We start from the raw sequence: 27,170 nt of genomic DNA, 5'->3' as shown, positions 1-27,170 counted from the left end.
CTGCACTATATACTGTATGTTGTACATTACATACCCCTGACCCCTGCACTATATACTCTATGTTGTACATTACATCCTCCTGACCCCTGCACTATATACTCTATGTTGTACATTACATACTCCTGACCCCTGCACTATATACTCTATGTTGTACATTACATACTCCTGACCCCTGCACTATATACTCTATGTTGTACATTACATACTCCTGATCCCTGCACTAGATACTCTATGTTGTACATTACGTACTCCTGACCCCTGCACTAGATACTTTGTGTTGTACATTACATACTCCTGACCCCTGCACTATATACTCTATATTGTACATTACATACTCCTGACCCCTGCACTATATACTCTATGTTGTACATTACATACTGCTGACCCCTGCACTATATACTCTATGTTGTACATTACATACTCCTGACCCCTGCACTATATACTCTATGTTGTACATTACATACTCCTGATCCCTGCACTAGATACTCTATGTTGTACATTACGTACTCCTGACCCCTGCACTATATACTCTATGTTGTACATTACATACTCCTGACCCCTGCACTATATACTCCATGTTGTACATTACATACTCCTGACCCCTGCACTATATACTCCATGTTGTATATTACATACTCCTGACCCCTGCACTATATACTCTGTGTTGTACATTACATACTCCTGACCCCTGCACTATATACTCCATGTTGTACATTCCATACCCCTGACCCCTGCACTGAAAGGAATGATTTTCTTTTCCCCTCAGAGACCCCCGGTCTGTGGAGAGATTCCTGGTTTATCAGCAGAATTCTGGGAACACCCCTTGAACACGGAAATCACGACAGCTTATGTTCAGAGATGTTCAAAGTTTATTAGACATTAATAAGATTATATAGGATACAGATAATAATAAGGGAGGGGGGGGAGCGAGTTTCAAAACTGTAACTTGTAACTTTCCATCATGAGCTGACTACATGAAACATGACATATACATTTCTTGGTACAAATTGTTTTGGCTAACTTTCTGGAAAAACAACCAGACAAAGACATTGTCAGGGTCATGTTAGCTTCTGTTGATACATCCTTGAACAACCAAAAACAGTTTCATTAAACTTTTAATATGTCTGCAAAAAGCTAACTTAATACTTAAAATGGCGTACATAATACAAAATGGAAGTTATCTAGATCCTTTCATGCACTATATACTCTATGTTGTACATTACATACTCCTGACTTCTGCTCTCCCCCTCCCCCCACTGTTATATATACACATAATATGGATTCTCTTTTGTTACACCCATTTGCTCCCAGCTGGACATTTTATATCGGATGATGTGATTGGAGCACAGACTTTTACATGGTGATAATAATGTGATAACATCCTCCAACTTTGGACCCTTAAACAGAAAGTGATAATGAGGGAGGAGTCAATACCCCAATGATGGTGGTCTTCAGGATCAGTCCAGTCTTCATCTTGGTTGTTCTCCCCCCATCCTCACTCTCTGACCTCTGGTGGGGCTCAGCCCCGCTTTTCTTCATGACTAAATCATGGAGTAAATAAGGAAGTGCAGTACTTCTTGTGTTGGGAAGATGGCGATGAGTGATAGAGGGGGTGGGGACCCTCGTTCTATAATCCCCTCATCACTGTCCCTCCTATAAAAGACAGTTCTGGTTATTTCCTCACTCTCTGACTAAGGTCCATGAATAAAGAAATGACCCGGTAGGAGATCAGAGGAGACATTTCCTAGTTCCCTTGAGGGTGGAATTGTAAGCTCCTCAGAGACCAAGCTGCCTGATGTGGGCGGAGTCCTGGTTTGGGGGAACCAATTAGCTCCTGTCTAGTAATCCTCTTTGTCTTTGTATTTTAGTCCATGGCCGGGAGATGAGGAAAACCTCCGAGGATTGTCTCACTTTGTCTCCAGACTGGAAAGTAGAAGATGAGGACATCACACAGTATAGTCCAGGAGAAAACCCGGCTCCCTCCAATGTCCATCCGGCACCACCCAGTGTAGATTTCTCGTATTCTGAGGAACATCAGACAGTGCGGGACAAGGCCGGCCTTCCAACAGGGAAGAGATTCTCCTGTACTGAGTGTGGGAAGAGGTTCTGTTCTACATACCATCTTAATGTGCATAAAAGATCTCACACAGGGGAGAAGCCGTATTCCTGTCCTGAGTGCGGGAAATGTTTTTCACAGAAGTCCATTCTTTACACACATCAGAGATCTCACACAGGAGAGAAGCCGTATTCCTGTCTTGAGTGTGGGAAAAAATTTTCACAGAAGTCCCATCTTTACATACATCAAAGATCTCACACGGGGGAGAAGCCATATTCTTGTCCTGAGTGTGGGAAAAGTTTTTCAGATAAATCCAGTCTTTACAGACATCAGAGATCTCACACAGGAGAGAAGCCGTATTCCTGTCTTGAGTGCGGGAAATGTTTTTCACTTATGTCAAATCTTTACACACATCAGAGATCTCACACGGGAGAGAAGCTGTATTCCTGTCCCGAGTGCGGGAAATGTTTTTCACAGAAGTCCCATCTTTCCAGCCATCAGCGATCTCATGCGATGGAGAAGCCACTTTCCTGTCCTTAGTGAGGGAAATGTTCCTCACTGAAGTCCTGTCTTCCTGTACATCAGGGGTCCCACACAACCCTGGAGGTGTATTAGTGCCCTGAGTGCGGGAAATGTCTTCTAGATGAATGTTGCTGGACATCCCAGCTCTCATGTGGGGAAGAAGCACACCCTGATATACACCTCAGATATACTCCATGGCTGATCTTCATCATGGAAGAAACAGTTCATAAGGAGATCAGAGGTCCCCAAAGACATGGATGAAGTGTGGGACCGGGTTGGCCATTGATAGCAGAAAAAGAATAAAAATGGTGTCATGACCTTTCATTGGCTGAGTACATTTTGTGGTGGGAGATTTCACAAACATTTAGAGGTCTATTTAAAAAAAAAAAAAAAAGATTTAGTTGAACGAATGTGACCGGCGTTCGCCCAGCTGGGATGAATATTGGCCGTATTTTATTTCATACTCTGATTTTCTTGGCTCCATCTAGTGGCCATAATGCAGTATTGCACTACTTTTACTGATTGAGGTATTTCATGAATAATACCTCATTATGGTCACTAGATGGAGCTGACGGTCATAGGAAATCAATGTGTTACATTTTTAAATATTAATTTTTATCATATTCGTCCAATGAATTTTCTTTGAGCAGACCCCTTCATTTCCTTCTTCAGGCATGGATTCATACTAACAGCACACGCCAATTAGGCCACAACATGCTATTATCAGACCACCCATTATTTGTCTCAATCTTCCTAGGCCGGGTATCCATCCAAATACCCCGTCCCACCCATTACCAGGAACATCCTGTTTAATTCCTGAGGACAAGTCATGTCCTTTATGTGTGATTGTATAGAGGTGGCATGATCACTTACATTCCGTCACAATGTTCCCAACCATGATCATTGTTAAGCAGTAAATCATCTATAGTCACTGGATTCTGAAGAACAGCTTTACGGGTTCCTTGGAGGTGGAGTAACAGTTCCTGCAAAGCCATAGAAGTACGATTCAGACTTTTATCCAGACTACATACAATAGATCCAACTAAACTAGTGTATTCAGCTTTGGAAAGCAGTGTAATGTCTGATATACAATCTTCTGATCCAATCTCGGTCCTCCTTCTTGATCTTAGATCCTTCTCCATCGCTTTAGGATGCTCAGGCAATATCATACTCAGACGGCTCCAAGTACAAGGCCCTCCAGTAATATTCCTGGAATATATGAATATGTGGGATTTCCACAAGAAAACAACCATCCTAAAGGTAGTGTGACCTGTGACTGTGGCTGGGCTGTGATAGAACATGATGACAGCTCATTGGGTTATGTACTGAACTACATGTTCTATTAGACGTACAGAAAATCCTGTCCTGAGGAGATCGGGTTGTGTGATGTGGGCCATATGGAAATCTGAGATCCCAACACCGGGGAATCTCTTCAGAATCACATGTCATATTGTAACACATCTCCTGGGGGAACATTCAACGTTTTCATACCAGTCATATATTCCAGCCTTTATATGGACCTGGACAGTTCTGACAGTCCTCATACAATGACATAGATGGTCCATCATCCATTCTTACATCAGTATCATTAGTCATTACTCTGAAAATGTCCAACAAAACCGAGGTTGGGGTGGGAATGGCCATCAAACATGTAGTTAAATGATCGGCAGCATCTCTGACAGATGGAAATTGGGAACATTCATCACTCTCCTTGCCATATAAACCCAGACATTTTCTGGTTGCTTTAACAGTTCACGTGGATGTCTGTGTGGGACAAGGGGTCAGTCTTATGGGGCTGCGGGCAAATGTACATCAAGTCCTGCGGGTGATAATAACGTACTAATCACCCAAATCAGAGAAACACAATCACTGTAAGACAACCTATTAAAAGGAAGATTTTCCAAGAGGTTTGTGGATGCAAAAGTATGGACATCCTGATTAGTCTCAGTCCGTCTGTCTTCTAGTGGAACTATATCATCTACTTCTCTCTCTAACACATCTGCTTCAGGGTGTTTGACACCTTCTTCACCCTCTTTGTCTGTAGTCAACACCTCAGGTTGAGGAGAATCCAGGACTTTCTTTACCCTTGACGCATATATCCAGGCCTGAGAATCTGTGGTCAGAACTGCTGTACGGGTCACGGCTGTTATCACTGCGGGCTCCCCATAAGGTGGGTCCAGGACCTTGTGCTTATGTAGGGCTTTAACAACCACATGGTCTCCAGGCATGAAAGGATGTGTTGGTTCCTGTGAGGGAAGCAGAAAAGAAAGAGAAACATCAAGGTAGATGCCATTCAAAAGCCTTATATGATTCATCACATATGTTTCTTGGATCAGCTCTAATTCTCCAGGCATAATCACCAGCAGACCTTTGGTCTATGGGGTAGGAAATGGTCTGTCTATTAAAATTTCAAAAGGTGACAATTTAGTTGTTTTGTTTGGTGTCATCCTGATTTCAGCCAACACTGCGGGCAGATAAGTCTCCCACTTAACAAATGTACCTCCAGTAGCTTTCCTCAACTTCTCCTTGATTGTCCTGTTCATCCTCTCTACCATTCCTGAACTCTGCGGGTGATAAGGGATGTAAAATTTCCATTGAATAACCATTCATTTGGCTACCTGTTGAGTCACTTTGGATGTGAATGATGGGCTCTTGTCTGAATCACCAGAGGGCATCTCCATCTTGAGATAATTTCCTTGCACAACGTTTTGGCCACAGTGGAGGCATCCTCTTTGTTAGTGATAAATACCTCCGGCCATTTGGAAAATGTATCCACTATAACCAGCAGATACTTACCTCTCTTGTTAGGCATGTGTGTAAAATCAATCTGTAATTCCTCAAAAGGACGCTGTGGTGGAGGAAGATGGTCATGTTGGCCATACTGTTGTCCTGTATTATTGTTCCTCAAACAAATAACACACCTAACTGATCTTGCACCCGTTGTGACATATTCTGTATACAAAATGCTTTTTCATTTCCTGCAAAGTCCTCTGCCATCCTCTGTGCCCTATGCCATGAAACTGCTATAAGCACCGGTGCACTGTGCTGAGGTATCCCTATGATCCCCTCTTTGGACATCAGACCGTTCTGGTCCAATGTCATACCTTTGTCTTTCCAGTATTGAATATCCTCTTTTGTGGCTGTGCACTTTGAGTAACTGTTGTTCCGGGAGCATGGGCGGCTCTAACATAGTCAAAACAAGCCTGGCAGACTCCTGTGAAGACTGCAAAGCAGCTTCCTTGGCCGTACGGTCAGCCAATGCATTACCCAAAGCTATGGGGTCATGTGAAGACGTGTGGGCTTTGCACTGCCAAATCTAGCCAAAATCCTGCACTACACCAAATGTGTACTTGGAATCTTTGTAAATGTTAACATCTTTCCTTCAAATAATTCACAGACACGGGTCAGGGCTATGAGTTCTGCAGCCTGTGCTGAGGGATGAGGCAGGGCTTTGCTTCCCATACCTTATCTGGGAGTTGAACGACCGCATAACCTGCCAAGTAGACATTGTCATTAGGTCTTGTGCATGAACCATCTACAAAGATATCAACACTCCCTTCTACTGGCTCTTCCAACATGTCAGCTCTGGGAGTAATGTCTTCATGTATAACTGGAACACAATCATGTTCCTCGGGAGGAATGTCAGATTCTGACTTCAAACCAAGCATGCCATTTAAAATAGCAATTGGTCCTGAACTTGGAGAGGAGTATTTAATAGATACATGAACAGTGGAAGTGAGAATGACCTCATACACACTGGCTCTTTGGGCTGTCATGTGTTGTGTGGGAAGATTCTTCAGAATTTGTAATACGTGATGTGTAGTATGTAACACGGTGTTATGTCCCGATGTCATAGCCATAGATGCCTCCACTCCCATTTCAATCCCTGCATAACTGCCTGTATATATATAATTCCTAACTCTGGTGTTGTCAGATTTCATCCTGCCTCTTCTTTCCAGACCTTCTTAAATCTTTTTAGGAACTCTGTAGTTGATTCCTTGCTGCCCTGCTTACAAGCAACTGCTGTATCTAGTGACTGCTTATCTTTCCACAACCTCTGCATTTCTGCAGCCAACTCCTTCCACATCTGTTCCCGACACGGTAGTTATCCATTCATAGTCCACAGCCAGTTTAAATGGCTTATGAAGCTCATAAATAGCAGCACATTGGTCCAATCCCAACCTGATTCCATATCATATCCCAAAATTCCATTGATGATTATCCTCATGTCCTGTTGTGAACATTGTTGCCCCGAGTTGCTCTTTTCAAGTAGTTAATGTCAGCAGTGGGGTTTTCCGAGGATCAGGACAACCCTTTATAATGCCATTAACGTCATTCATTTCCACTGGCTTTATCACAACGTCATTTCCCACAATGATGGAAGGGTAAGCTTGGGGGGCTCCCTCGTCTTCTGTGTCTTTTCTGGACCTCATATAATAGTTACCGAATTCTTCTGAATTATCCTGCTTCGGCCAACTCACCTCTCCTGATGAATCTTCTGACATCTCACTTGCTGCATCCCTCTCCTGTACTGTCTGCTCTTTTACCATGTCTGTCTGCCTGATTTCATTGCCTTGCTTACTACCTTGCCTTTTTTACTTTTCTCCATCTTCGTCCTGGGCAACGGAGCAGTCACAGTTTGCTGCATCTGGCCTAATGTCCTTCCCAATGTAACTTTTGTTTCTTTCCACTCTTTATTCATTTCACGCATTGATAAACTTCAACCTGACTCTTCTTCCGAAGAATCTTCCCCATCACCACCGATCACTGCCAAATGGCCTCCTTTATCAGTGAGAGACTCTTGGGCTGGGGCAGAGTGTAAAGCATGTCTCCTCCGATTATGTGACAACAAATAATCCTCATCCTTAGGGAGCTGAGGATACAGCTGAATATAATCAGGAAGAGCAGTGGCAGGCGTCAAAGTGCCATAAAAAGGACCATTACTGTGTTTAGCTACTGGGGCAGAAGGGATTGGTGTCGGGTACTTATATCCTGGGCCATACTTCAACCAATTCAATGCTCCCCCTCTCATATATTTCATATCCCACTCAGGATCTGGACCAAAATAGGAAAAGTCAGTTTTATCCCCTAAACATATCCCCTTTATCATATCCATGTGAAAATCATCATTGTCCCCATCTCTGGGAAAAGGACTGGCACTCCCCATGGTTGAACTCCACCCCACCAAGCTGTCCACTCATGGGACAACACAATCCCAAGGTGACACTCAGACAACATACTCTTTACATGTCTCATTAGCTGGTAGTTGGGATTTTTCTAGAGCTGATCCATCTTCCTTAGTAAATTTCTTTAACAGTTTTCTTCCTCTGAATACTTTACACGGTGGCTCCGGAGGGTCTGGGTACTTCCCCTTACCTTGGGAGTTTCCCATCATCACTGCAAAGCAAAGAAGCAATATTATGTGAGCTGGCCTATGTGTTTCTGTCCCGGTGATGACTCTTTGTGCCGGGTGAAGCTGGACTGAACTCACATAGAGCTCCGACTTCTCAACTGCACAAGTGCTTCAAGGCTGAAAATCCCCTGAACAGGTACACCCCTATTGTGACTCCTTCAGACTGTCACCGTGCTTTCACCTATCCCAGGCCAATGGAGAAATCTCCTCGCTGAGTAGATGGGACGTCTCACAGTCCTACAGAGACTTAGAATCCATCTACTGAAGTTTCTCTAGTTACAAGCGTACATAATCACTGAACACACTACTCTGTATGATTGTATGGAGGACATACACACATTTCTTATACATCAACCTAGGTTCTGTTTAACCCCGCGAGCTCCCAAAGCTCCAGCAGACAATTGCTTGTGCTACCGCAGCACAGAGGCTTGGTGGAGATAGGGGGCGATCAGGGCAAAGGAAGACAAAAAATGCTCACTTACCTCCGATGGCCGATCCTATCCCACTTCTGACACCACTTCTGTCAGGAACATCAATTTATGCCGGCCTCCTCCTCCATACAAACATCCAGTTCAAAGTACTTTGGGAATAATGCAAGTCAGACATCTGGATGTGTGATGCAAAATGTGACTTCTTTATTATTCATCAAGCTTTAATAATAAATGAGAATGCGGAATATTTCAGGTGGTTTCCATAAAGCACCAATCAGAATACAGAATAGAGATTTCAGTAAACTACTCCATGTTGCGTCATAACAAAAATACAACAGGATAGTGACTTCTGTGATTTCTATAAACAAGAAATGTGTGCATAGATACCAGCATTCACATCCCACGGGAACATCTTGTATGTACAACAAACCAGTTAGTAGGCACAGAGCAAAAGTGAGTGAACTATTAACCCTTTCATATAGTAGGTGGAGCTAATTACTGATTCTTAGCGCCATCTAAAGGACAAATAGGGGTTTTTTTAATTTAAAATTAATGATTGGTTTAATCCTGAGGTTTTATTCAATGTATGTTCATTAATAACTACTGTGCTCATAAATGTATGAGTGTGATCTCCACCATTTGTATGACACCACCCCTAACATAGTAAACTAAAAATACATTGGGGGAGCCGTGACAAATTCTGGCCATATTTTAATAAACACTGATTTCCTATAATCGTCAGCTCCAATTAGTGGCCATAATGAGGTATTGGTTCCAAAATGCCTCAATCAGCAAAAACAGTTCATTACATTATGGCCACTAGATGGAGCCAATGATCATAGGAAATCACTGTATGAAAAGACCAACATGTGACATGGCTGAATGAATGCTGGTCATATTAGTTCATCTATTCTCTAAGTGGGGTGGTATCTATTGGGCCAATCCCTTTTACAAACCACACATAATATCACCCTTCAAAGTGAAAACAGAAACGATTTGCAGAAAATCAAAGAGTAGAAATATTTTCCGGTGGATCCCCTCTACCCAGACCCCATATGTAGACATACAGTGAAGGAAATGCGTATTTGCTCCCCTGCTGATGTTGAATGTTCGCCCCTCACAAAGAAATGATCGGTGTAAAAATCGAATGTTCGGTGTATTGTAACACTGAGAGACAGATGCATTTCTGCTGACTTTGTTGTTGCTATTCTAACAAATGATGATTGATCTGCATGTTCATGAGGGAAATAAGGATTTGATCCCCTTCACAAAACATGACTTAGTACTTGGTGGCAAATCTCTTGTTGGCAATCACAGAGGTCAGACGTTTCCTGGAGTTGGCCCCCAGGTTTGCACACATCTCAGGAGAGATTTTGGCCCACTCCTCTTGGCAGAGGTTTGGTGATTGATGTTTGGCAACTCAAACTTTCATCCCCCTTCACAGATTTTAAATCGAATTAGGGTCTAGAGACTGGCTAGGCCACTCCAGGACCTTAATGTGCTTCTTCTTGTGCCGCTCCTTTGTTGCCTTGGCCGTGTGTTTTGGGTCATTGTCATGCTGGAACACCCATCCATGACCCATATTCAATGCCTTGGCTGAGGGAAGAAGGTTCTCACCCAAGATTTGATGGTACATTGTCCAGTCAATCGTCCCTTTGATACGGTGCAGTTGTCCTGTCCCCTTAGCAGAAAAACACCCCCAAAGCAGAATTTTTCCACCACGTTTCACAGTTGGGATGGTGTTCTTGGGGTCATAGGCAGCATTTCTCCTCCTTCAAACACGGCGAGTTGAGTTGATGCCAAAGAGCTGGATTTTGGTCTCCTCTGACCACAACACTTCCCACCAGTCCTCCTCGGCATCATTCAGATGTTCAGTGGCAGACTTCAGACGGGCCTGGACATGTGCTTTCTTGAGCAGAGGGACCTTGCGGGCACTGCAGGATTTCAGTCCTTGTCGGCGTAGTGTGTTACCAATTGTTTTCTTGGTGACTGTGGTCCCAGCTGCCTGGAGATCATTGACAAGATCCTCACGTGTAGTTCTGGGATGATTCCTCACTGTTCTCATGATCATTGACACTCCACGAGGTGAGATCTTGCATGGTGCACCAGACCTAGGGAGACTGACACTTGTTTTGTGTTTCTTCCATTTGTGAATGATTGCACCAACTGTTGTCACCTTCTCACCAAGCTGCTTGGCCATAGTTTGGTAGCCCAGTCCAGCCTTGTGTAGGTCTACCATCTTGTCCCTGACATCCTTGGACAGCTCTTTGGTCTTTGCCATGGTGGAGAGTTTGGAATCTGATTGTTTGATTGCTCCTGTGGACAGGTGTCTTTTATACAGGTAACACAATGAGATTAGCAGCACTCCCTTTAAGAGACTGCTTCTAATCTCAGCTTATTACCTGTATGAGAGACACCTGGGAGCCAGAAATCCTGCTGAATGATAGGGGATCAAATCCTTCTTTCCCTCATGAACATGCAGATCAGTCATCATTTGTTAGACGCATTTCTGCTGAATTTGTTGTTGTATTCTGTCTCTCAGTGTTACAGCGAACATTCCATTGTTAGACCGATCATTTCTGTGTGAGGGGCGAACATTCCATTGTTAGACCGATCATTTCTGTGTGAGGGGCGAACATTCAGCATCAGCAGGGGGGCAAATACGCATTTCCTTCACTGTATTCTGCACCCCAATGAAAAGTCAGCCCAGTGCTCTAGGTCAGGATTCCATTTTTATTCTTCTGCTATCAACGGCCAACCCGGTCCCACACTTCATCCATGTCTTTGGGGACCTCTGATCTCCTTATGAACTGTTTCTTCCATGATGAAGATCAGCCATGGAGTATATCTGAGGTGTATATCAGGGGGTGCTTCTTCCCCACATGAGAGTTGGGATGTCCAGCAACATTCATCTAGAAGACATTTCCCGCACTCAAGGCACTAATACACCTCCAGGGTTGTGTGGGATCCCTGATGTACAGGAAGACAGGACTTCAGTGAGGAACATTTCCCTCACTCAGGACAGGAAAGTGGCTTCTCCCCTGCATGAGATCTCTGATGTTTATGAAGACAGGACATCTCTGAAAAACCTTTTCCACACTCAGAACAGGAATACGGCTTCTCCCCCGTGTGAGATCTTTGATGTGTGTGAAGATAGGATTTCCGTGTAAAACATTTCCCACACTCAGGACAGGAATACGGCTTCTCCCCCGTGTGAGATCTCTGATGTGTGTGAAGATAGGATTTTCGTAAAAAACATTTCCCGCACTCAGGACAGGAATATGGCTTTTCCCCTGTGTGAGATCTCTGATGTGTGTAAAGATTGGACTTCTGTGAAAAACATTTCCCACACTCAGGACAGGAATACGGCTTGTCCCCTGTGTGAGATCTCTGATGTTCATGAAGACTGAACTTCTGTGAAAAACATTTCCCGCACTCAGGACAAGAATATGGCTTCTCCCCCGTGTGAGATCTTTGATGTTTATGAAGACTGGACTTCTCTGAAAAACATTTTCCACACTCAGGACAGGAATACGGCTTGTCCCCCGTGTGAGATCTCTGATGTTTATGAAGAATGGACATCTCTGAAAAACATTTCCCACACTCAGAACAGGCATACGGCTTCTCCTCCATGTGAGATCTTTGATGTGTGTTAAGATTGGACTTCACTGAAAAACATTTCCCACACTCAGGACAGGAAAATGGCTTTTCCCCTGTGTGAGATCTCTGATGTGTGTGAAGATAGGATTTCCGTGTAAAACATTTCCCGCACTCAGGACAGGAATACGGCTTCTCCCCTGTGTGAGATCTTTGATGTGTGTGAAGATAGGATTTCTGTAAAAAACATTTCCCGCACTCAGGACAGGAATATGGCTTTTCCCCAGTGTGAGATCTCTGATGTGTGTGAAGATAGGACTTCTGTGAAAAACATTTCCCGCACTCAGGACAGGAATACGGCTTCTCCCCTGTGTGAGATCTTTTATGCACATTAAGTTTGAATTTAGAACAGAAACCCTTCCCGCACTCAGTACAGGAGAAGATCTTCCCTGTTGGAAGGCCGGCCCGGTCCCGCACAGTCTGAGGTTCCTCAGGATACGAGGAATCCGATGGTCCAACTACACTGGGTAGTGCCGGATGGACCTTGGAGGGAGCCGGGTTTTCTCCTGGACTATACTGTGTGATGTCCTCATCTTCTACTTTCCAGTCTGGAGACAAAGTGAGACAATCCTCGGAGGTTTTCCTCATCTCCCGGCCATGGACTAAAATACAAAGACAAAGAGGATTACTAGACAGGAGCTGATTGGTTCCCCAAACCAGGACTCCGCCCACATCAGGCAGCTTGGTCTCTGAGGAGCTTACAATTCCACCCTCAAGGGAACTAGGAAATGGCTCCTCTGATCTCCTACCAGGTCATTTCTTTATTCATGGACCTTAGTCAGAGAGTGAGGAAACAACCAGAACTGTCTTTTATAGGAGGGACAGTGATGAGGGGATTATAGGACGAGGGTCCCCACCCCCTCTATCACTCATCGCCATCTTCCCAACACAAGAAGTACTGCACTTCCTTATTTAGTCCATGATTTAGTCATGAAGAACAGCGGGGCTGAGCCCCACCAGAGGTCAGAGAGTGAGGATGGGGGGAGAACAACCAAGATGAAGACTGGACTGATCCTGAAGACCACCATCATTGGGGTATTGACTCCTCCCTCATTATCACTTTCTGTTTAAGGGTCCAAAGTTGGAGGATGTTATCACATTATTATCACCATGTAAACGTCTGTGCTCCAATCACATCATCCGATATAAAATGTCCAGCTGGGAGGAAATGGGTGTAACAAAAGATAATTCATATTATGTGTATATATAGCAGTGGGGGGAGGGGGAGAGCAGAAGTCAGGACTATGGAATGTACAACATAGAGTATATAGTGCAGGGGTCAGGAGTATGTAATGTACAACATAGAGTATATAGTGCAGGGGTCAGGAGTATGTAATGTACAATATAGAGTATATAGTGCAGGGGTCAGGAGTATGTAATGTACAACATAGAGTATATAGTGCAGGAGTCAGGAGTATGTAATGTACAACATAGAGTATATAGTGCAGGGGTCAGGACTATGGAATGTACAACATGGAGTATATAGTGCAGGGGTCAGGAGTATGTAATGTACAACATAGAGTATATAGTGCAGGGGTCAGGAGTATGTAATGTACAACAGAGTATATAGTGCAGGGGTCAGGAGTATGTAATGTACACGTTATATAGTATAAGGGTCAGGACTCACAGTATTAGTATTCTGTAATCAGTGGAAGCTTAAATGTTTACTGTAGACAACATTTAGAGGTGAGCTGGGATTAAACCATCAAGAAACAGGTTAGATTGGAGGTGAGCAAATCCATGGACAGAGGGGTGGCTGTGGACGTGGTATACTTGGACAGAGGGGTGGCTGTGGAAGTGGTATACTTGGACAGAGGGATGGCGGTGGATGTAGTACACTTGGACATAGGGATGATGGTGGACGTGGTATACTTGGACGGAGGGGTGGCGGTGGATGTGGTATACTTAGACAGAGGGGTGGCGGTGGACGTGGTATACTTGGAAAGAGGGGTGGCTGTGGACGTGGCATACTTGGACAGAGGGGTGGCGGTGGACATGGTATACTTGAACAGAGGGGTGGCGGAGGACGTGGTATACTTGGACAGAGGGCTGGTGGTGGACATGGTATACTTGGACATAGGGGAGGCGGTGGATGTGGTATACTTGGAAAGAGGGGTGGCAGTGGACATGGTATAGTTGGACAGAGGGGTGGTGGTGGATGTGGTATACTTGGACAGAGGGGTGGCAGTGGACGTGGTATACTTGGACAGAGGGATGGACGTGGTATACTTGGACAGAGGGGTGGCGGTGGGTGTGGTATACTTGGACAGAGGGGTGGCTGTGGACGTGGTATACTTGGACAGAGGGGTGGCTGTGGACGTGGTATACTTGGACAGAGGGATGGCGGTGGACATGGTATACTTGGACAGAGGGGTGGCGGTGGACGTGGTATACTTGGACAGAGGGGTGGCGGTGGACGTGGTATACTTGGACAGAGGGGTGGCGGTGGACATAGTATACTTGGACAGAGGAGTGGCGGTAGACGTGGTATACTTGGACAGAGGGGTGGCGGTGGACATGGTATACTTGGACAGAGGGATGGCGGTGGACATGGTATACTTGGACAGAGGGGTGGCAGTGGACATAGTATACTTGGACAGAGGAGTGGCGGTAGACGTGGTATACTTGGACAGAGGGGTGGCTGTGGACGTGGTATACTTGGACAGAGGGATGGCGGTGGACATGGTATACTTGGACAGAGGGGTGGCGGTGGACGTGGTATACTTGGACAGAGGAGTGGCGGTAGACGTGGTATACTTGGACAGAGGGGTGGACGTGGTATACTTGGACAGAGGGGTGGCGGTTGACATGGTATACTTGGACAGAGGGATGGCGGTGGACATGGTATACTTGGACAGAGGGGTGGCGGTGGACATAGTATACTTGGACAGAGGAGTGGCGGTAGACGTGGTATACTTGGACAGAGGGGTGGCTGTGGACGTGGTATACTTGGACAGAGGGATGGCGGTGGACATGGTATACTTGGACAGAGGGGTGGCGGTGGACGTGGTATACTTGGACAGAGGGGTGGCGGTGGACATAGTATACTTGGACAGAGGAGTGGCGGTAGACGTGGTATACTTGGACAGAGGGATGGCGGTGGACATGGTATACTTGGACAGAGGGGTGGCGGTGGACATAGTATACTTGGACAGAGGAGTGGCGGTAGACGTGGTATACTTGGACAGAGGGGTGGCTGTGGACGTGGTATACTTGGACAGAGGGATGGCGGTGGACATGGTATACTTGGACAGAGGGGTGGCGGTGGACGTGGTATACTTGGACAGAGGGGAGGCGGTGGACATAGTATACTTGGACAGAGGAGTGGCGGTAGACGTGGTATACTTGGACAGAGGGGAGGCGGTGGACATAGTATACTTGGACAGAGGAGTGGCGGTAGACGTGGTATACTTGGACAGAGGGGTGGCGGTGGACATGGTATACTTGAACAGAGGGGTGGCGGAGGACGTGGTATACATGGACAGAGGGGTGGCGGTGGACGTGGTATACTTGGACAGAGGGGTGGCTTTGGACATGGTATACTTGAACAGAGGGGTGGCGGAGGACGTGGTATACATGGACAGAGGGGTGGCGGTGGACGTGGTATACTTGGACAGAGAGCTGGTGGTGGACATGGTATACTTGGACATAGGGGAGGTGGTGGATGTGGTATACTTGGAAAGAGGGGTGGCAGTGGACGTGGTATAGTTGGACAGAGGGGTGGACGTGGTATACTTGGACAGAGGGGTGGCGGTGGACATGGTATACTTGGACAGAGGGTTGGCGGTGGACGTGGTACACTCGGACAGAGGGGTGGCGGTGGACGTGGTATACTTGGACAGAGGGGTGGATGTGGTATACTTGGACAGAGGGGTGGCAGTGGACGTGGTATACTTGGACAGAGGGATAGACGTGGTATACTTGGACAGAGGGGTGGCGGTGGGCGTGGTATACTTGGACAGAGGGGTGGCTGTGGATGTGGTATACTTGGACAGAGGGGTGGCGGTGGACATGGTATATTTGGACAGAGGGGTGGGGGTGGACGTGGTATACTTGGACAGAGGGGTGGTGGTGGACGTGGTATACTTGGACAGAGGGGTGGCGGTGGACATAGTATACTTGGACAGAGGAGAGGCGGTGGACGTGGTATACTTGGACAGAGGGCTGGGGGTGGACGTGGTATACTTGGCCAGAGGGGTGGCGGTGGACGTGGTATACTTGGACAGAGGGGTGGCGGTGGACATGGTATACTTGGACAGAGGGGAGGCGGTGGACGTGGTATACTTGGACAGAGGGGTGGCGGTGGACATGGTATACTTGGACAGAGGGGTGGCGGTGGACGTGGTATACTTGGACAGAGGGGTGGCGGTGGACATGGTATACTTGGACAGAGGGGTGGCGGTGGACGTGGTATACTTGGACAGAGGGGAGGCGGTGGACGTGGTATACTTGGACAGAGGGGTGGCAGTGGACGTGGTATACTTGGACAGAGGGGTGGCGGTGGACGTGGTATACTTGGACAGAGGGGTGGTGGTGGACGTGGTATACTTGGACAGAAGGGTGGCGGTGGACGTGGTATACTTGGACAGAGGGGTGGAGGTGGACGTGGTATACTTGGACAGAGGGGTGGCGGTGGACGTGGTATACTTGGACAGAGGGGTGGCGGTGGACGTGGTATACTTGGACACAGTTCCCCACACACGGCTAATGTGTAAGGTAAAGTCTATGGGCTGGAAAAATCTGAATGTAAATGGATAGAAAACTGGCTAAAAGATCGTATTCAGAGAGTAGTGGTTAATGATTCATACTCTGAATGGTCTGGGGGTGTCAGTGGGGGACCCCAAGGTTCAGTGTTATTAGTGGGGTACCCCAAGGTTCAGTGTTATTAGTGGTGTACCCCAAAGTTCAGTGTTATTAGTGGGGTACCCCAAGGTTCAGTGTTATTAGTGGGGTACCGCAAGGTTCAGTGTTATCAGTGGGGTACCCCAAGGTTCAGTGTGGTTAGTGGGGTACCCCAAGGTTCAGTGTTATTAGTGAGGTACCCCAAGGTTCAGTGTGGTTAGTGGGGTACCCCAAGGTTCAGTGTTATTAGTGGGGTACCCCAGGGTTCAGTGTTATTAGTGGGGTACCCCAGGGTTCAGTGTTATTAGTGGGGTACCCCAAGGGTCAGTGTTATTAGTGGGGTACCCCAGGGTTCAGTGTTATTAGTGGGGTACCCCAGGGTTCAGTGTTGGGACCCTTACTTATTAATATATATATAAACAATATGGGGTGTGAGATTATAAATCCCATTCCAGTCTTTGCAGATGACACCAAGCTGTGCCGGGGAATAACGTCCTTACAGGATGTCTCCAACTTACAAGCCGACCTCAATGGGGGGCTATGGGGCCAATGAGGGCTAATGGTGATAAATGTAAGGTTCTGCACTTGGGGGGCTAAGAATATGCATCATACATACTAGGGGGGTACAACTGGGGGGGGGGGCAATGGTAGAGAAAGATCCTGGGGTGTCAATAGTGGAGAAGGATCTGGGGGGAATCAATGTTGGAGAAGAATCTGGGATGCAATTGTGGAGAGGGATCTGGGGGGGGTCAGTAGTGGAGAAGGATCTGGGGGGGTCAATGGTGGAGAAGGATCTGGGGGGGTCAATAGTGGAGAAGGATCTGGGGGGGTCAATGGTGGAGAAGGATCTGGGGGTTCTAGTAGATCACAAGCTTAATAATGGCAGCAATGCAAAGCTGCGGGTTCTAAAGCGAGCAAAATCCTCTCTTGTATTAGGAGAGGTATAGACTCCAGAGAGAGAGATATCACCCCCCCTCCCCCCGGGTACAAATCATTAGTAAGACCTCATCTGGAATATGCAGTTCAGTTTTGGGCTCCAATTCACAAAAAGAACATTGGGGAACTGGAGGAAGTACAGAGAAGGGCAACCAAACTGATACGAGGCATGGAGGAGATCAGCTATGAGGAAAGATTAGAGGAACTGAATGTATTCTCTACTGAGAAGAGGAGATTAAGGGGGGGATATGATCTCCATGTATAATACATAAGGGGGGATATGATCTCCATGTATAATACATAAGGGGGGGATATGATCTCCATGTATAATACATAAGGGGGGATATGATCTCCATGTATAATACATAAGGGGGGATATGATCTCCATGTATAATACATAAGGGGGGAATATGATCTCCATGTATAATACATAAGGGGGATATGATCTCCATGTATAATACATAAGGGGGGATATGATCTCCATGTATAATACATAAGGGGGATATGATCTCCATGTATAATACATAAGGGGGATATGATCTCTATGTATAATACATAAGGGGGGGATATGATCTCTATGTATAATACATAAGGGGGGATATGATCTCCATGTATAATACATAAGGGGGGATATGATCTCCATGTATAATACATAAGGGGGGATATGATCTCCATGTATAATACATAAGGGGGGATATAATCTCCATGTATAATACATAAGGGGGGGATATGATCTCCATGTATAATACCTAAGGGGGATATGATCTCCATGTATAATACATAAGGGGGATATGATCACCATGTATAATACATAAGGGGGGGATATGATCTCCATGTATAATACATAAGGAGGGGATATGATCTCCATGTATAATACATAAGGGGGGGTTATGATCTCCATGTATAATACATAAGGGGGATATGATCTCCATGTATAATACATAAGGGGGATATGATCTCCATGTATAATACATAAGGGGGGATATGATCTCCATGTATAATACATAAGGGGGATATGATCTCCATGTATAATACATAAGGGGGATATGATCTCCATGTATAATACATAAGGGGGGATATGATCTCCCTTTATAATACATAAGGGGGGATATGATCTCCATGTATAATACCTAAGGGGGATATGATCTCCATGTATAATACATAAGGGGGATATGATCACCATGTATAATACATAGGGGGGGATATGATCACCATGTATAATACATAAGGGGGGATATGATCTCCATGTATAATACATAAGGGGGGATATGATCTCCATGTATAATACATAAGGGGGGATATGATCTCCATGTATAATACATAAGGAGGATATGATCTCCATGTATAATACATAAGGGGGGATATGATCTCCATGTATAATACATAAGGGGGATATGATCTCCATGTATAATACATAAGGGGGGATATAATCTCCATGTATAATACATAAGGAGGGGATATGATCTCCATGTATAATACATAAGGGGGGGATATGATCTCCATGTATAATACATAAGGGGGATATGATCTCCATGTATAATACATAAGGGGGGATATGATCACCACGTATAATACATAAGGGGGGATATGATCACCACGTATAATACATAAGGGGGGATATGATCTCCATGTATAATACATAAGGGGGGATATGATCTCCATGTATAATACATAAGGGGGATATGATCTCCATGTATAATACATAAGGGGGGGATATGATCTCCATGTATAATACATAAGGGGGATATGATCTCCATGTATAATACATAAGGGGGATATGATCTCCATGTATAATACATAAGGGGGGGATATGATCTCCATGTATAATACATAAGGGGGGATATGATCTCCATGTATAATACATAAGGGGGGATATGATCTCCATGTATAATACATAAGGGGGGGTTATGATCTCCATGTATAATACATAAGGGGGGATATGATCACCATGTATAATACATAAGGGGGGATATGATCTCCATGTATAATACATAAGGGGGGGATATGATCTCCATGTATAATACATAAGGGGGGATATGATCTCCATGTATAATACAGAAGGGGGATATGATCTCCATGTATAATACATAAGGGGGATATGATCTCCATGTATAATACATAAGGGGGGGATATGATCTCCATGTATAATACATAAGGGGGGGATATGATCACCATGTATAATACATAAGGGGGATATGATCTCCATGTATAATACATAAGGGGGATATGATCTCCATACATAATACATAAGGGGGATATGATCTCCATGTATAATACATAAGGGGGGATATGATCTCCATGTATAATACGTAAGGGGGGATATGATTTCCATGTATAACACATAAGGGGGATATGATCTCCATGTATAATACATAAGGGGGGGATATGATCTCCATGTATAATACATAAGGGGGGATATGATCTCCATGTATAATACATAAGGGGGGGATATGATCTCCATGTATAATACATAATGGGGGGATATGATCTCCATGTATAATACATAAGGGGGATATGATCTCCATGTATAATACATAAGGGGGGATTGGGGGGATAAGGGGGGGATTGCTGTAGGAAAGTCCTGGATTCTTTTGTCTGCAGCACAGAGAAGGAAGATTATCCGAGAGAAATCCAGGAATACAGGACGGGGAACACAGCTCAGGAAAGTGACCAGGGGATTACAGGCTGATATCACCCAGTCCCCGCCCTACTCTGGACCAATCAGTGAGCAGTATGGGTGGAGGAATGGATTTAGTGTTCATGACCCACCTGTGCTGATCTCTGTAGGAGTGTCCTCCTCTATAAATGTCCCCGTTATTCCATCCTCCTCCATAGACTGCTGATCATCCCTCACATACGCCTCTTCTTCTTCTGCTTTCACCTCAAATTCTATATCGATTGGATCTCCACTCTAAATCAAGGAAATGAGAGAAAATATCACATAAAATATCCACACATCTTTACAAGTCCATGTTCTAGATTCTCCATCCCACCAACCTTGTAATGGTGAGGGATGGTGTGACCTTCCTGTGTGGAATCCCGGGAATACAGAGGACGGTGACATCTCTCTGGTGGGTTCCTGGTATTAGGTGGCTCCATCATATCCTTGTGTCCTTCTGAAAACTCCTCCATCACTCCATACTCCTCATCCTCCTCTTTATACTCTTCTTTAACATCAATATTATCATCCCCGAGGATTCCACTCTGAAAGATATAATAAAACATTCATTGTAACAAACATGCTGTGTATAAATCACAACTACCAATAATTGTCATCATCTACCTGATGATGGTGAGGGATGGTGTGACCTTCCTGTGTGGAATCCCGGGAATACAGAGGACGGGGACATCTCTCTGGTGGGTTCCCATGACTGGATCCATCTGTAGGAAACACACACACTGACTGAATCCATTGTTTCTATGTGTTTATCAGATGATGGGGGATCTAGGTGGATCCTCCGTACTGCTCTCTCCTTTACAATAAAGTCTCCTCTTACCCGGTGATGTGAGGGGCGGCTGATTGTCCATCATGACGTCCTTGTAGAGATCCTTGTGTCCTTCTAAATATTGATGTGTATCATCATCTGCTGGACATAAAAGATGTCACAGTGACTATGGAGGAAGAGGACAGACAGGACTATGGAGGAAGAGGATGGACATGACTATGGAGGAAAAAGACGGACATGACTATGGAGGAAGAGGAAGGACATGACTATGGAGGAAGAGGACAGACATGACTATGGAGGAAGAGAACAGACATGACTATGGAGGAAGAGGACGGACATGACGGGGGGGGGGGGGTTACTGGGTGTAAATAGAACATAACATCTTATTACCGTTTTATGACTGTGGCCTGTGTCTGGTCTGTGTTTGAGAATCAACCTCCCTATTCATGTGATCCTTATCAGTTCCTAATTGGGGCGGAGATGAGTGCTCATTTGGCCATCTCCCTATAAATTTAGATCAGCTTATGGGGGGAGATCAATGATGGGGGGCACAGTCACTGATGGTAGGAGATCACTGATGGGGGGCACAGTCACTGATGGTAGGAGATCACTGATGGGGGGCACAGTCACTGATGGTAGGAGATCACTGATGGGGGGCACAGTCACTGATGGTAGGAGATCAGTGATGGGGGGCACAGTCACTGATGGGGTTCTGCTTTTGAGTGAGTGCTGCATTGATGGAGTGCTAAGAACATCCTGTATGCGGCTTTGAGGCCTTTTCTTTTTATGGTTGGTACTGTGTATTTACCTTGTTTTTTGTCTTCCCTGCAGGCCTTCATACAAGGGCTGGACTGGGTGGGTGGAGCGGTAGAATAGGAGTGATTATTGTATAGAATAGGGACATGTGGGGTTACATGCAAAAGTTCCATGTCTGAAAGGTTCCACAGAGTGAATCAGCAATTTCTGACATATCGTGAGGACCAAGTCATCAGTTTGAATGAAAGACAAGACTTCTGTTTTTGGTTATTTTCATGCGTTTTGTTCCTTTCTGTCTTTTTTTCTTTCCTTATGTGAGTAAATACACGGGAACTTTTTTTTTGGCAATTGTAATATAAGTTTCTCTTGACATTTGCAGAAATATGCTTTGTTTTATGTAAAAATGGAACTTTATTTGATTTTTTTTGGAACCATGGTAAAACTGACTTTTATTTTGATATATTTATAATAAAAGAATTGAAAAAAAAAATTGATGGAGTGCTAAGAAGCAGTTGAACTAAAGCAGAACTCAAGCAGCAGGAAGATACAACAAGAAACGCTGGACAGACTGGGAGCAAACACCCCGGGAAAGATCTCTTACAAGTCTAAGTCCCACTCCGTGTGCCTTTCATATGTCCCCTCTACTTCTCCTTTTCATATTACTTTCCTGCGTTCCCAAAATCTCACTTCTTTACCCCTCTACTCCACCCCAAAACGTATACATCTCCCCCTCACTGCTACCATCTCCCTACTACTGCTCTCATCACCTCCTGCTGACCCAAACACCAGGACTGGAAGGCATGTGCGCTCATGTACATCCCACTCCCATCTTACTTTCCTCACCCTTCTTCTTCTCCTAACCTCTGGGGATATCTCCCCAAACCCTGGACCTCCACTATCCCACCTCCGCACCAGGCACCCTCCTTCTTCTCCTAACCTCTGGGGAAATCTCCCCAAATCCTGGTCCTTCACTATTTCCCCCTGCACCAGGCTCCTTCCTTCTTCTTACTTCTGGGGATATCTCCCCAAACCCTGGTTCTCCAGTATCTCACCCCCGCACCAGGCATCCTCCTTCTAACCTCTGGGGATATCTCCCCAAACCTTGGACCTCCACTATCTCACCCCCACACCAGGCACCCTCCTTCTCCTAATCTCTGGGAATATCTCCCCAAACCCTGGTCCTCCAGTATCTCACCTCCACACCAGGCATCCTCCTTCTCCTAACCTCTGGGGATATCTCCCCAAACACTGGTCCTCCAGTATCTCACCCCCACACCATGCACCCTCCTTCTCCTAATCTCTGGGAATATCTCCCCAAACCCCGGTCCTCCACTATCTTACCTCCACACCAGGCATCCTCCTTCTCCTAACCTCTGGGGATATCTCACCAAACCCTGGTCCTCCACTATCTCACCCCCACACCAGGCATCCTCCTCCTAACCTCTGGGGATATCTCCCCAAACCGTGGTCCTCCACTATCTCACCCCCACACCAGGCACGCTCCTTCTCCTAATCGCTGGGGATATCTCCCCAAACCCTGGTCCTCCACTATCTCACCCCCTCACTAGGCACCCTCCTTCTCCTAACCTCTCGGGATATCTGCCCAAACCCTGGTTCTCCACTATCTCACTCCAGCACCCTCCTCCTTCTCCTAACCTCTGGGGATAGCTCCCCAATCCCTGGTCCTCCACTAACTCACTCGACACCCTCCTTCTCCTAGCCTCTGGGGATAGCTCCCAAAACCCTGGTCTCCAACTATCTCACCCCCGCACCAGGCATCCTTCTTCTCCTAACCTCTGGGGATAGCTCCCCAAACCCTGGTCCTCCACTATCTCACCCCCACACCAGGCACCCTCCTTCTCCTTACCTCTGAGGATCTCCCCAAACCCTGGTTCTCCAGTATCTCACCCCCGCAGCAAGCATTCTTCTTCTCCTAACCTCTGGGGATATCTCACCAAACCCTGGTCCTCCAGTATCTCACCCCAGCACCAGGCATCCTCCTTTTCCTAACCTCTGGGAATATCTCCCCAAACCCTGGTCCTCCAGTATTTCCCCCGCACACCAGGCACCGTCTTTCCTCCAGGAATAGCCGCAATCCCCTCAATTTAATAGGAGTCCTCGTGCTCCCAAAAACCACCCTCCCTTTTTCATGTGCGCTCTGGAATGCCCGCTCTGTCTGTAATAATCTCACCTCTGTCCATGACCTTTTTGTCTCCCGCTCCCTTAACCTACTAGCAATTACAGAAACCTGACTCCAAGCAGCAGATTCTGCTTCCGCCGCAGCACTTTCCTATGGAGGCCTCCTCTGGACCCACTCACCCAGACCCAGTGGTCAGAAAGGTGGTGGGGTTGGTTTACTTCTATCCCCACTGAGCACCTTTCAAGTCCTCCATAACCCTCCCTCTCTATCCTTCTCTTCTTCCCAGACTCACTGCATCCGGCTGTTTTCTCCCATTTCTCTGAGGATTGCAGTGATCTATCGTCCTCCTGGACCCGTGTCCCGCTTTCTTGATGATTTCTCCGCCTGGCTGCCCTACTTTCTTTCCTCTGAACTACCCACTATCATTCTCAGAGATTTTACCATCCCTATTAATGTCAACAACCCGGCTACATCCCAACTCTTCAACATAACCTCATCTTTTGCATTAGCACAATGTATACCGTCCTCCACTCACTCTGATGGGAATACATTAGACCTTGTTTTCTCCCATCTTTGCACTCCCTACAACCTCACAAACACCCCCTTTCCTCTCTCTGATCACAATCTCATCACCTTCACAGTCTCTTCGTCTTCAAACACCTATCCCTCCAAGCAGCAAACAATTACCCGCAGAAACCTTCACAACTTGAACCCGGCTCCTTTCCACTCTGCAACTGACCTCCTCTATGACAGAATCAATGCCCTGTCCTGCCCTGACCTGGCCACTGCTGTCTACAACAGTTCACTGTCATCCACATTAGACTGACTTGCTCCTCTAACAACACGAAGCATCAGGCCCCAACCATTACAACCGCAGCAGACTGACCACACCGCACCGGACATCTTAAACAACATAGTCATGCGCTGGAGCGATTGTGGCGTAAAACCAAATCTCAACAAGCATAAATCTGCTTTCTTCACATACAATTCCTCCCTCCATGCTGCCAAACAAGACGACTTTCTCACTCTTATTAATAGCTTGTCATCCAGTCCTCCTCGTCTCTTCTCTATTTTCTCCACCTCCACCTCCACCCAGTACCTCACTCACTGCTCATGAGATTGCAAATCATTTCAAAAACTAGATTGATGCAATTCATAGCGGCATCACCACTGCACAGACATCCATCCCACTTAGCATTCCTTATACTAAACCTCCCTCAACACTTTCCTCTTCTGACCTCGCTACTACTGAAGAGGTCACTAAGGTTTTCTTAGAAGCCCGTCTCACTACCTGCCCCCTGGATCCTGTCCCCTCACAACTACTATGGTCACCCTCTTCTTCCATCCTATGCTCCCTCACTCACATCTTCAATCTTTCCCTCTCTACTGGTGCCTTCCCCTCCCCTCTAAAGCATGCGCACATCACTCCCATACTTAACAAGCCCTCCCTGGACCCCACCAACCTGAACAACTTAAGACCCATCTCCCTGCTGCCATTTACCTCTAAACTCCTAGAATGCTTAGTCTACAATCGCCTGAGCTCCCACCTCACTGACAACAACCTTCTTCACCCTTTACAGTCTGGCTTTCACTCACTACACTCCACTGAAACTGGACTACTAAAACTCACTAATGATCTACTAACTGCTAAAACCAATGGCCACTACTCCGTACTCATCCCAACCAATGGCCACTACTCCATACTCATTCCAACCAATGGTCACTACTCCGTACTCATCCCAACCAATGGCCACTACTCCGTACTCATCCCAACCAATGGCCACTACTCCGTACTCATCCCAACCAATGGCCACTACTCCGTACTCATCACAACCAATGGCCACTACTCCGTACTCATCACAACCAATGGCCACTACTCCGTACTCATCCCAACCAATGGCCACTACTCCATACTCATCCCAACCAATGGCCACTACTCCGTATTAATCCCAACCAATGGTCGCTATTCCCTTCTCATCCCAACCGATGGTCACTACTCCGTACTCTTCCCAACCAATGACCACTACTCCATACTCATCCCAACCAATGGCCACTACTCTGTATTAATCCCAACCAATGGTCGCTATTCCCTTCTCATCCCAACCAATGGCCACTACTCCGTACTCATCCCAGCCAATGGCCACTACTCCGTACTCATCCCAGCCAATGGCCACTACTCCGTACTCATCCCAGCCAATGGCCACTACTCCGTACTCATCCCAGCCAATGGCCACTACTCCGTACTCATCCCAGCCAATGGCCACTACTCCGTACTCATCCCAGCCAATGGCCACTACTCCGTACTCATCCCAACCAATGACCACTACTCCGTACTCATCCCAACCAATGACCACTACTCCGTACTCATCCCAGCCAATGGCCACTACTCCGTACTCATCCCAACCAATGGTCAACACTCCATACTCATCCCAACCAATGGCCACTACTCCATACTCATCCCAGCCAATGGCCACTACTCCATACTCATCCCAGCCAATGGCCACTACTCCATACTCATCCCAACCAATGGCCACTACTCCGTACTCATCCCAGCCAATGGCCACTACTCCGTACTCATACCAGCCAATGGCCATTACTCCGTACTCATACCAGCCAATGGCCACTACTCCGTACTCGTACTACTTAACCTCTCTGCGGCTTTTGATATGGTTGACCACCCCCTCCTCAAAAAACTACACTCTCTTGGCCTCCGAAACTTTGCTCTCTCCTGGTTCTCCTCCTACCTATCGCAGCACTCCTTCAGTGTTACCGATAACTCTGCCTCCTCCTCTTCACTCCCTCTCTCTGTAGGGGTCCCTCAAGGCTCTGTCCTTGGACCCCTTCTCTTCTCCATCTACACCTCCTCCCTTGGTCACTTGATAAACTCCCACGGCTTTAAGTACCATCTCTTTGCTGATGACACACAAATCTATCTTTCTACCCCTTACCTTGGCTCTTCAGTCTCCTCCTC

At 46.2% G+C, this 27,170-nt stretch overlaps 1 protein-coding gene across 1 annotated transcript in view; it reads left to right on the top strand.

Annotated features, from left to right (window-relative positions):
- Positions 1-1,777: 1,777 nt before the first annotated feature.
- LOC149435384 (uncharacterized) overlaps positions 1,778-27,170 on the top strand; it is a 58,769-nt gene continuing 33,376 nt past the window's right edge. Inside the window, 1 exon segment of the mRNA XM_089662713.1 lies at positions 1,778-2,588. Within this exon segment, the coding sequence (XP_089518839.1) occupies positions 1,883-2,588 (706 nt within the window). The 5' untranslated portion in view covers positions 1,778-1,882.

This window comes from Staurois parvus, unplaced genomic scaffold (assembly GCF_062004578.1).
Source record: "Staurois parvus isolate SC_StPar_1 unplaced genomic scaffold, SC_StPar_1.0 ptg001525l, whole genome shotgun sequence".
NCBI classification, from domain to species: Eukaryota; Metazoa; Chordata; class Amphibia; order Anura; family Ranidae; genus Staurois; species Staurois parvus.
Note: the sequence above shows the minus strand (reverse complement) of the source record. Positions and strands in the feature narration are given on the sequence as shown.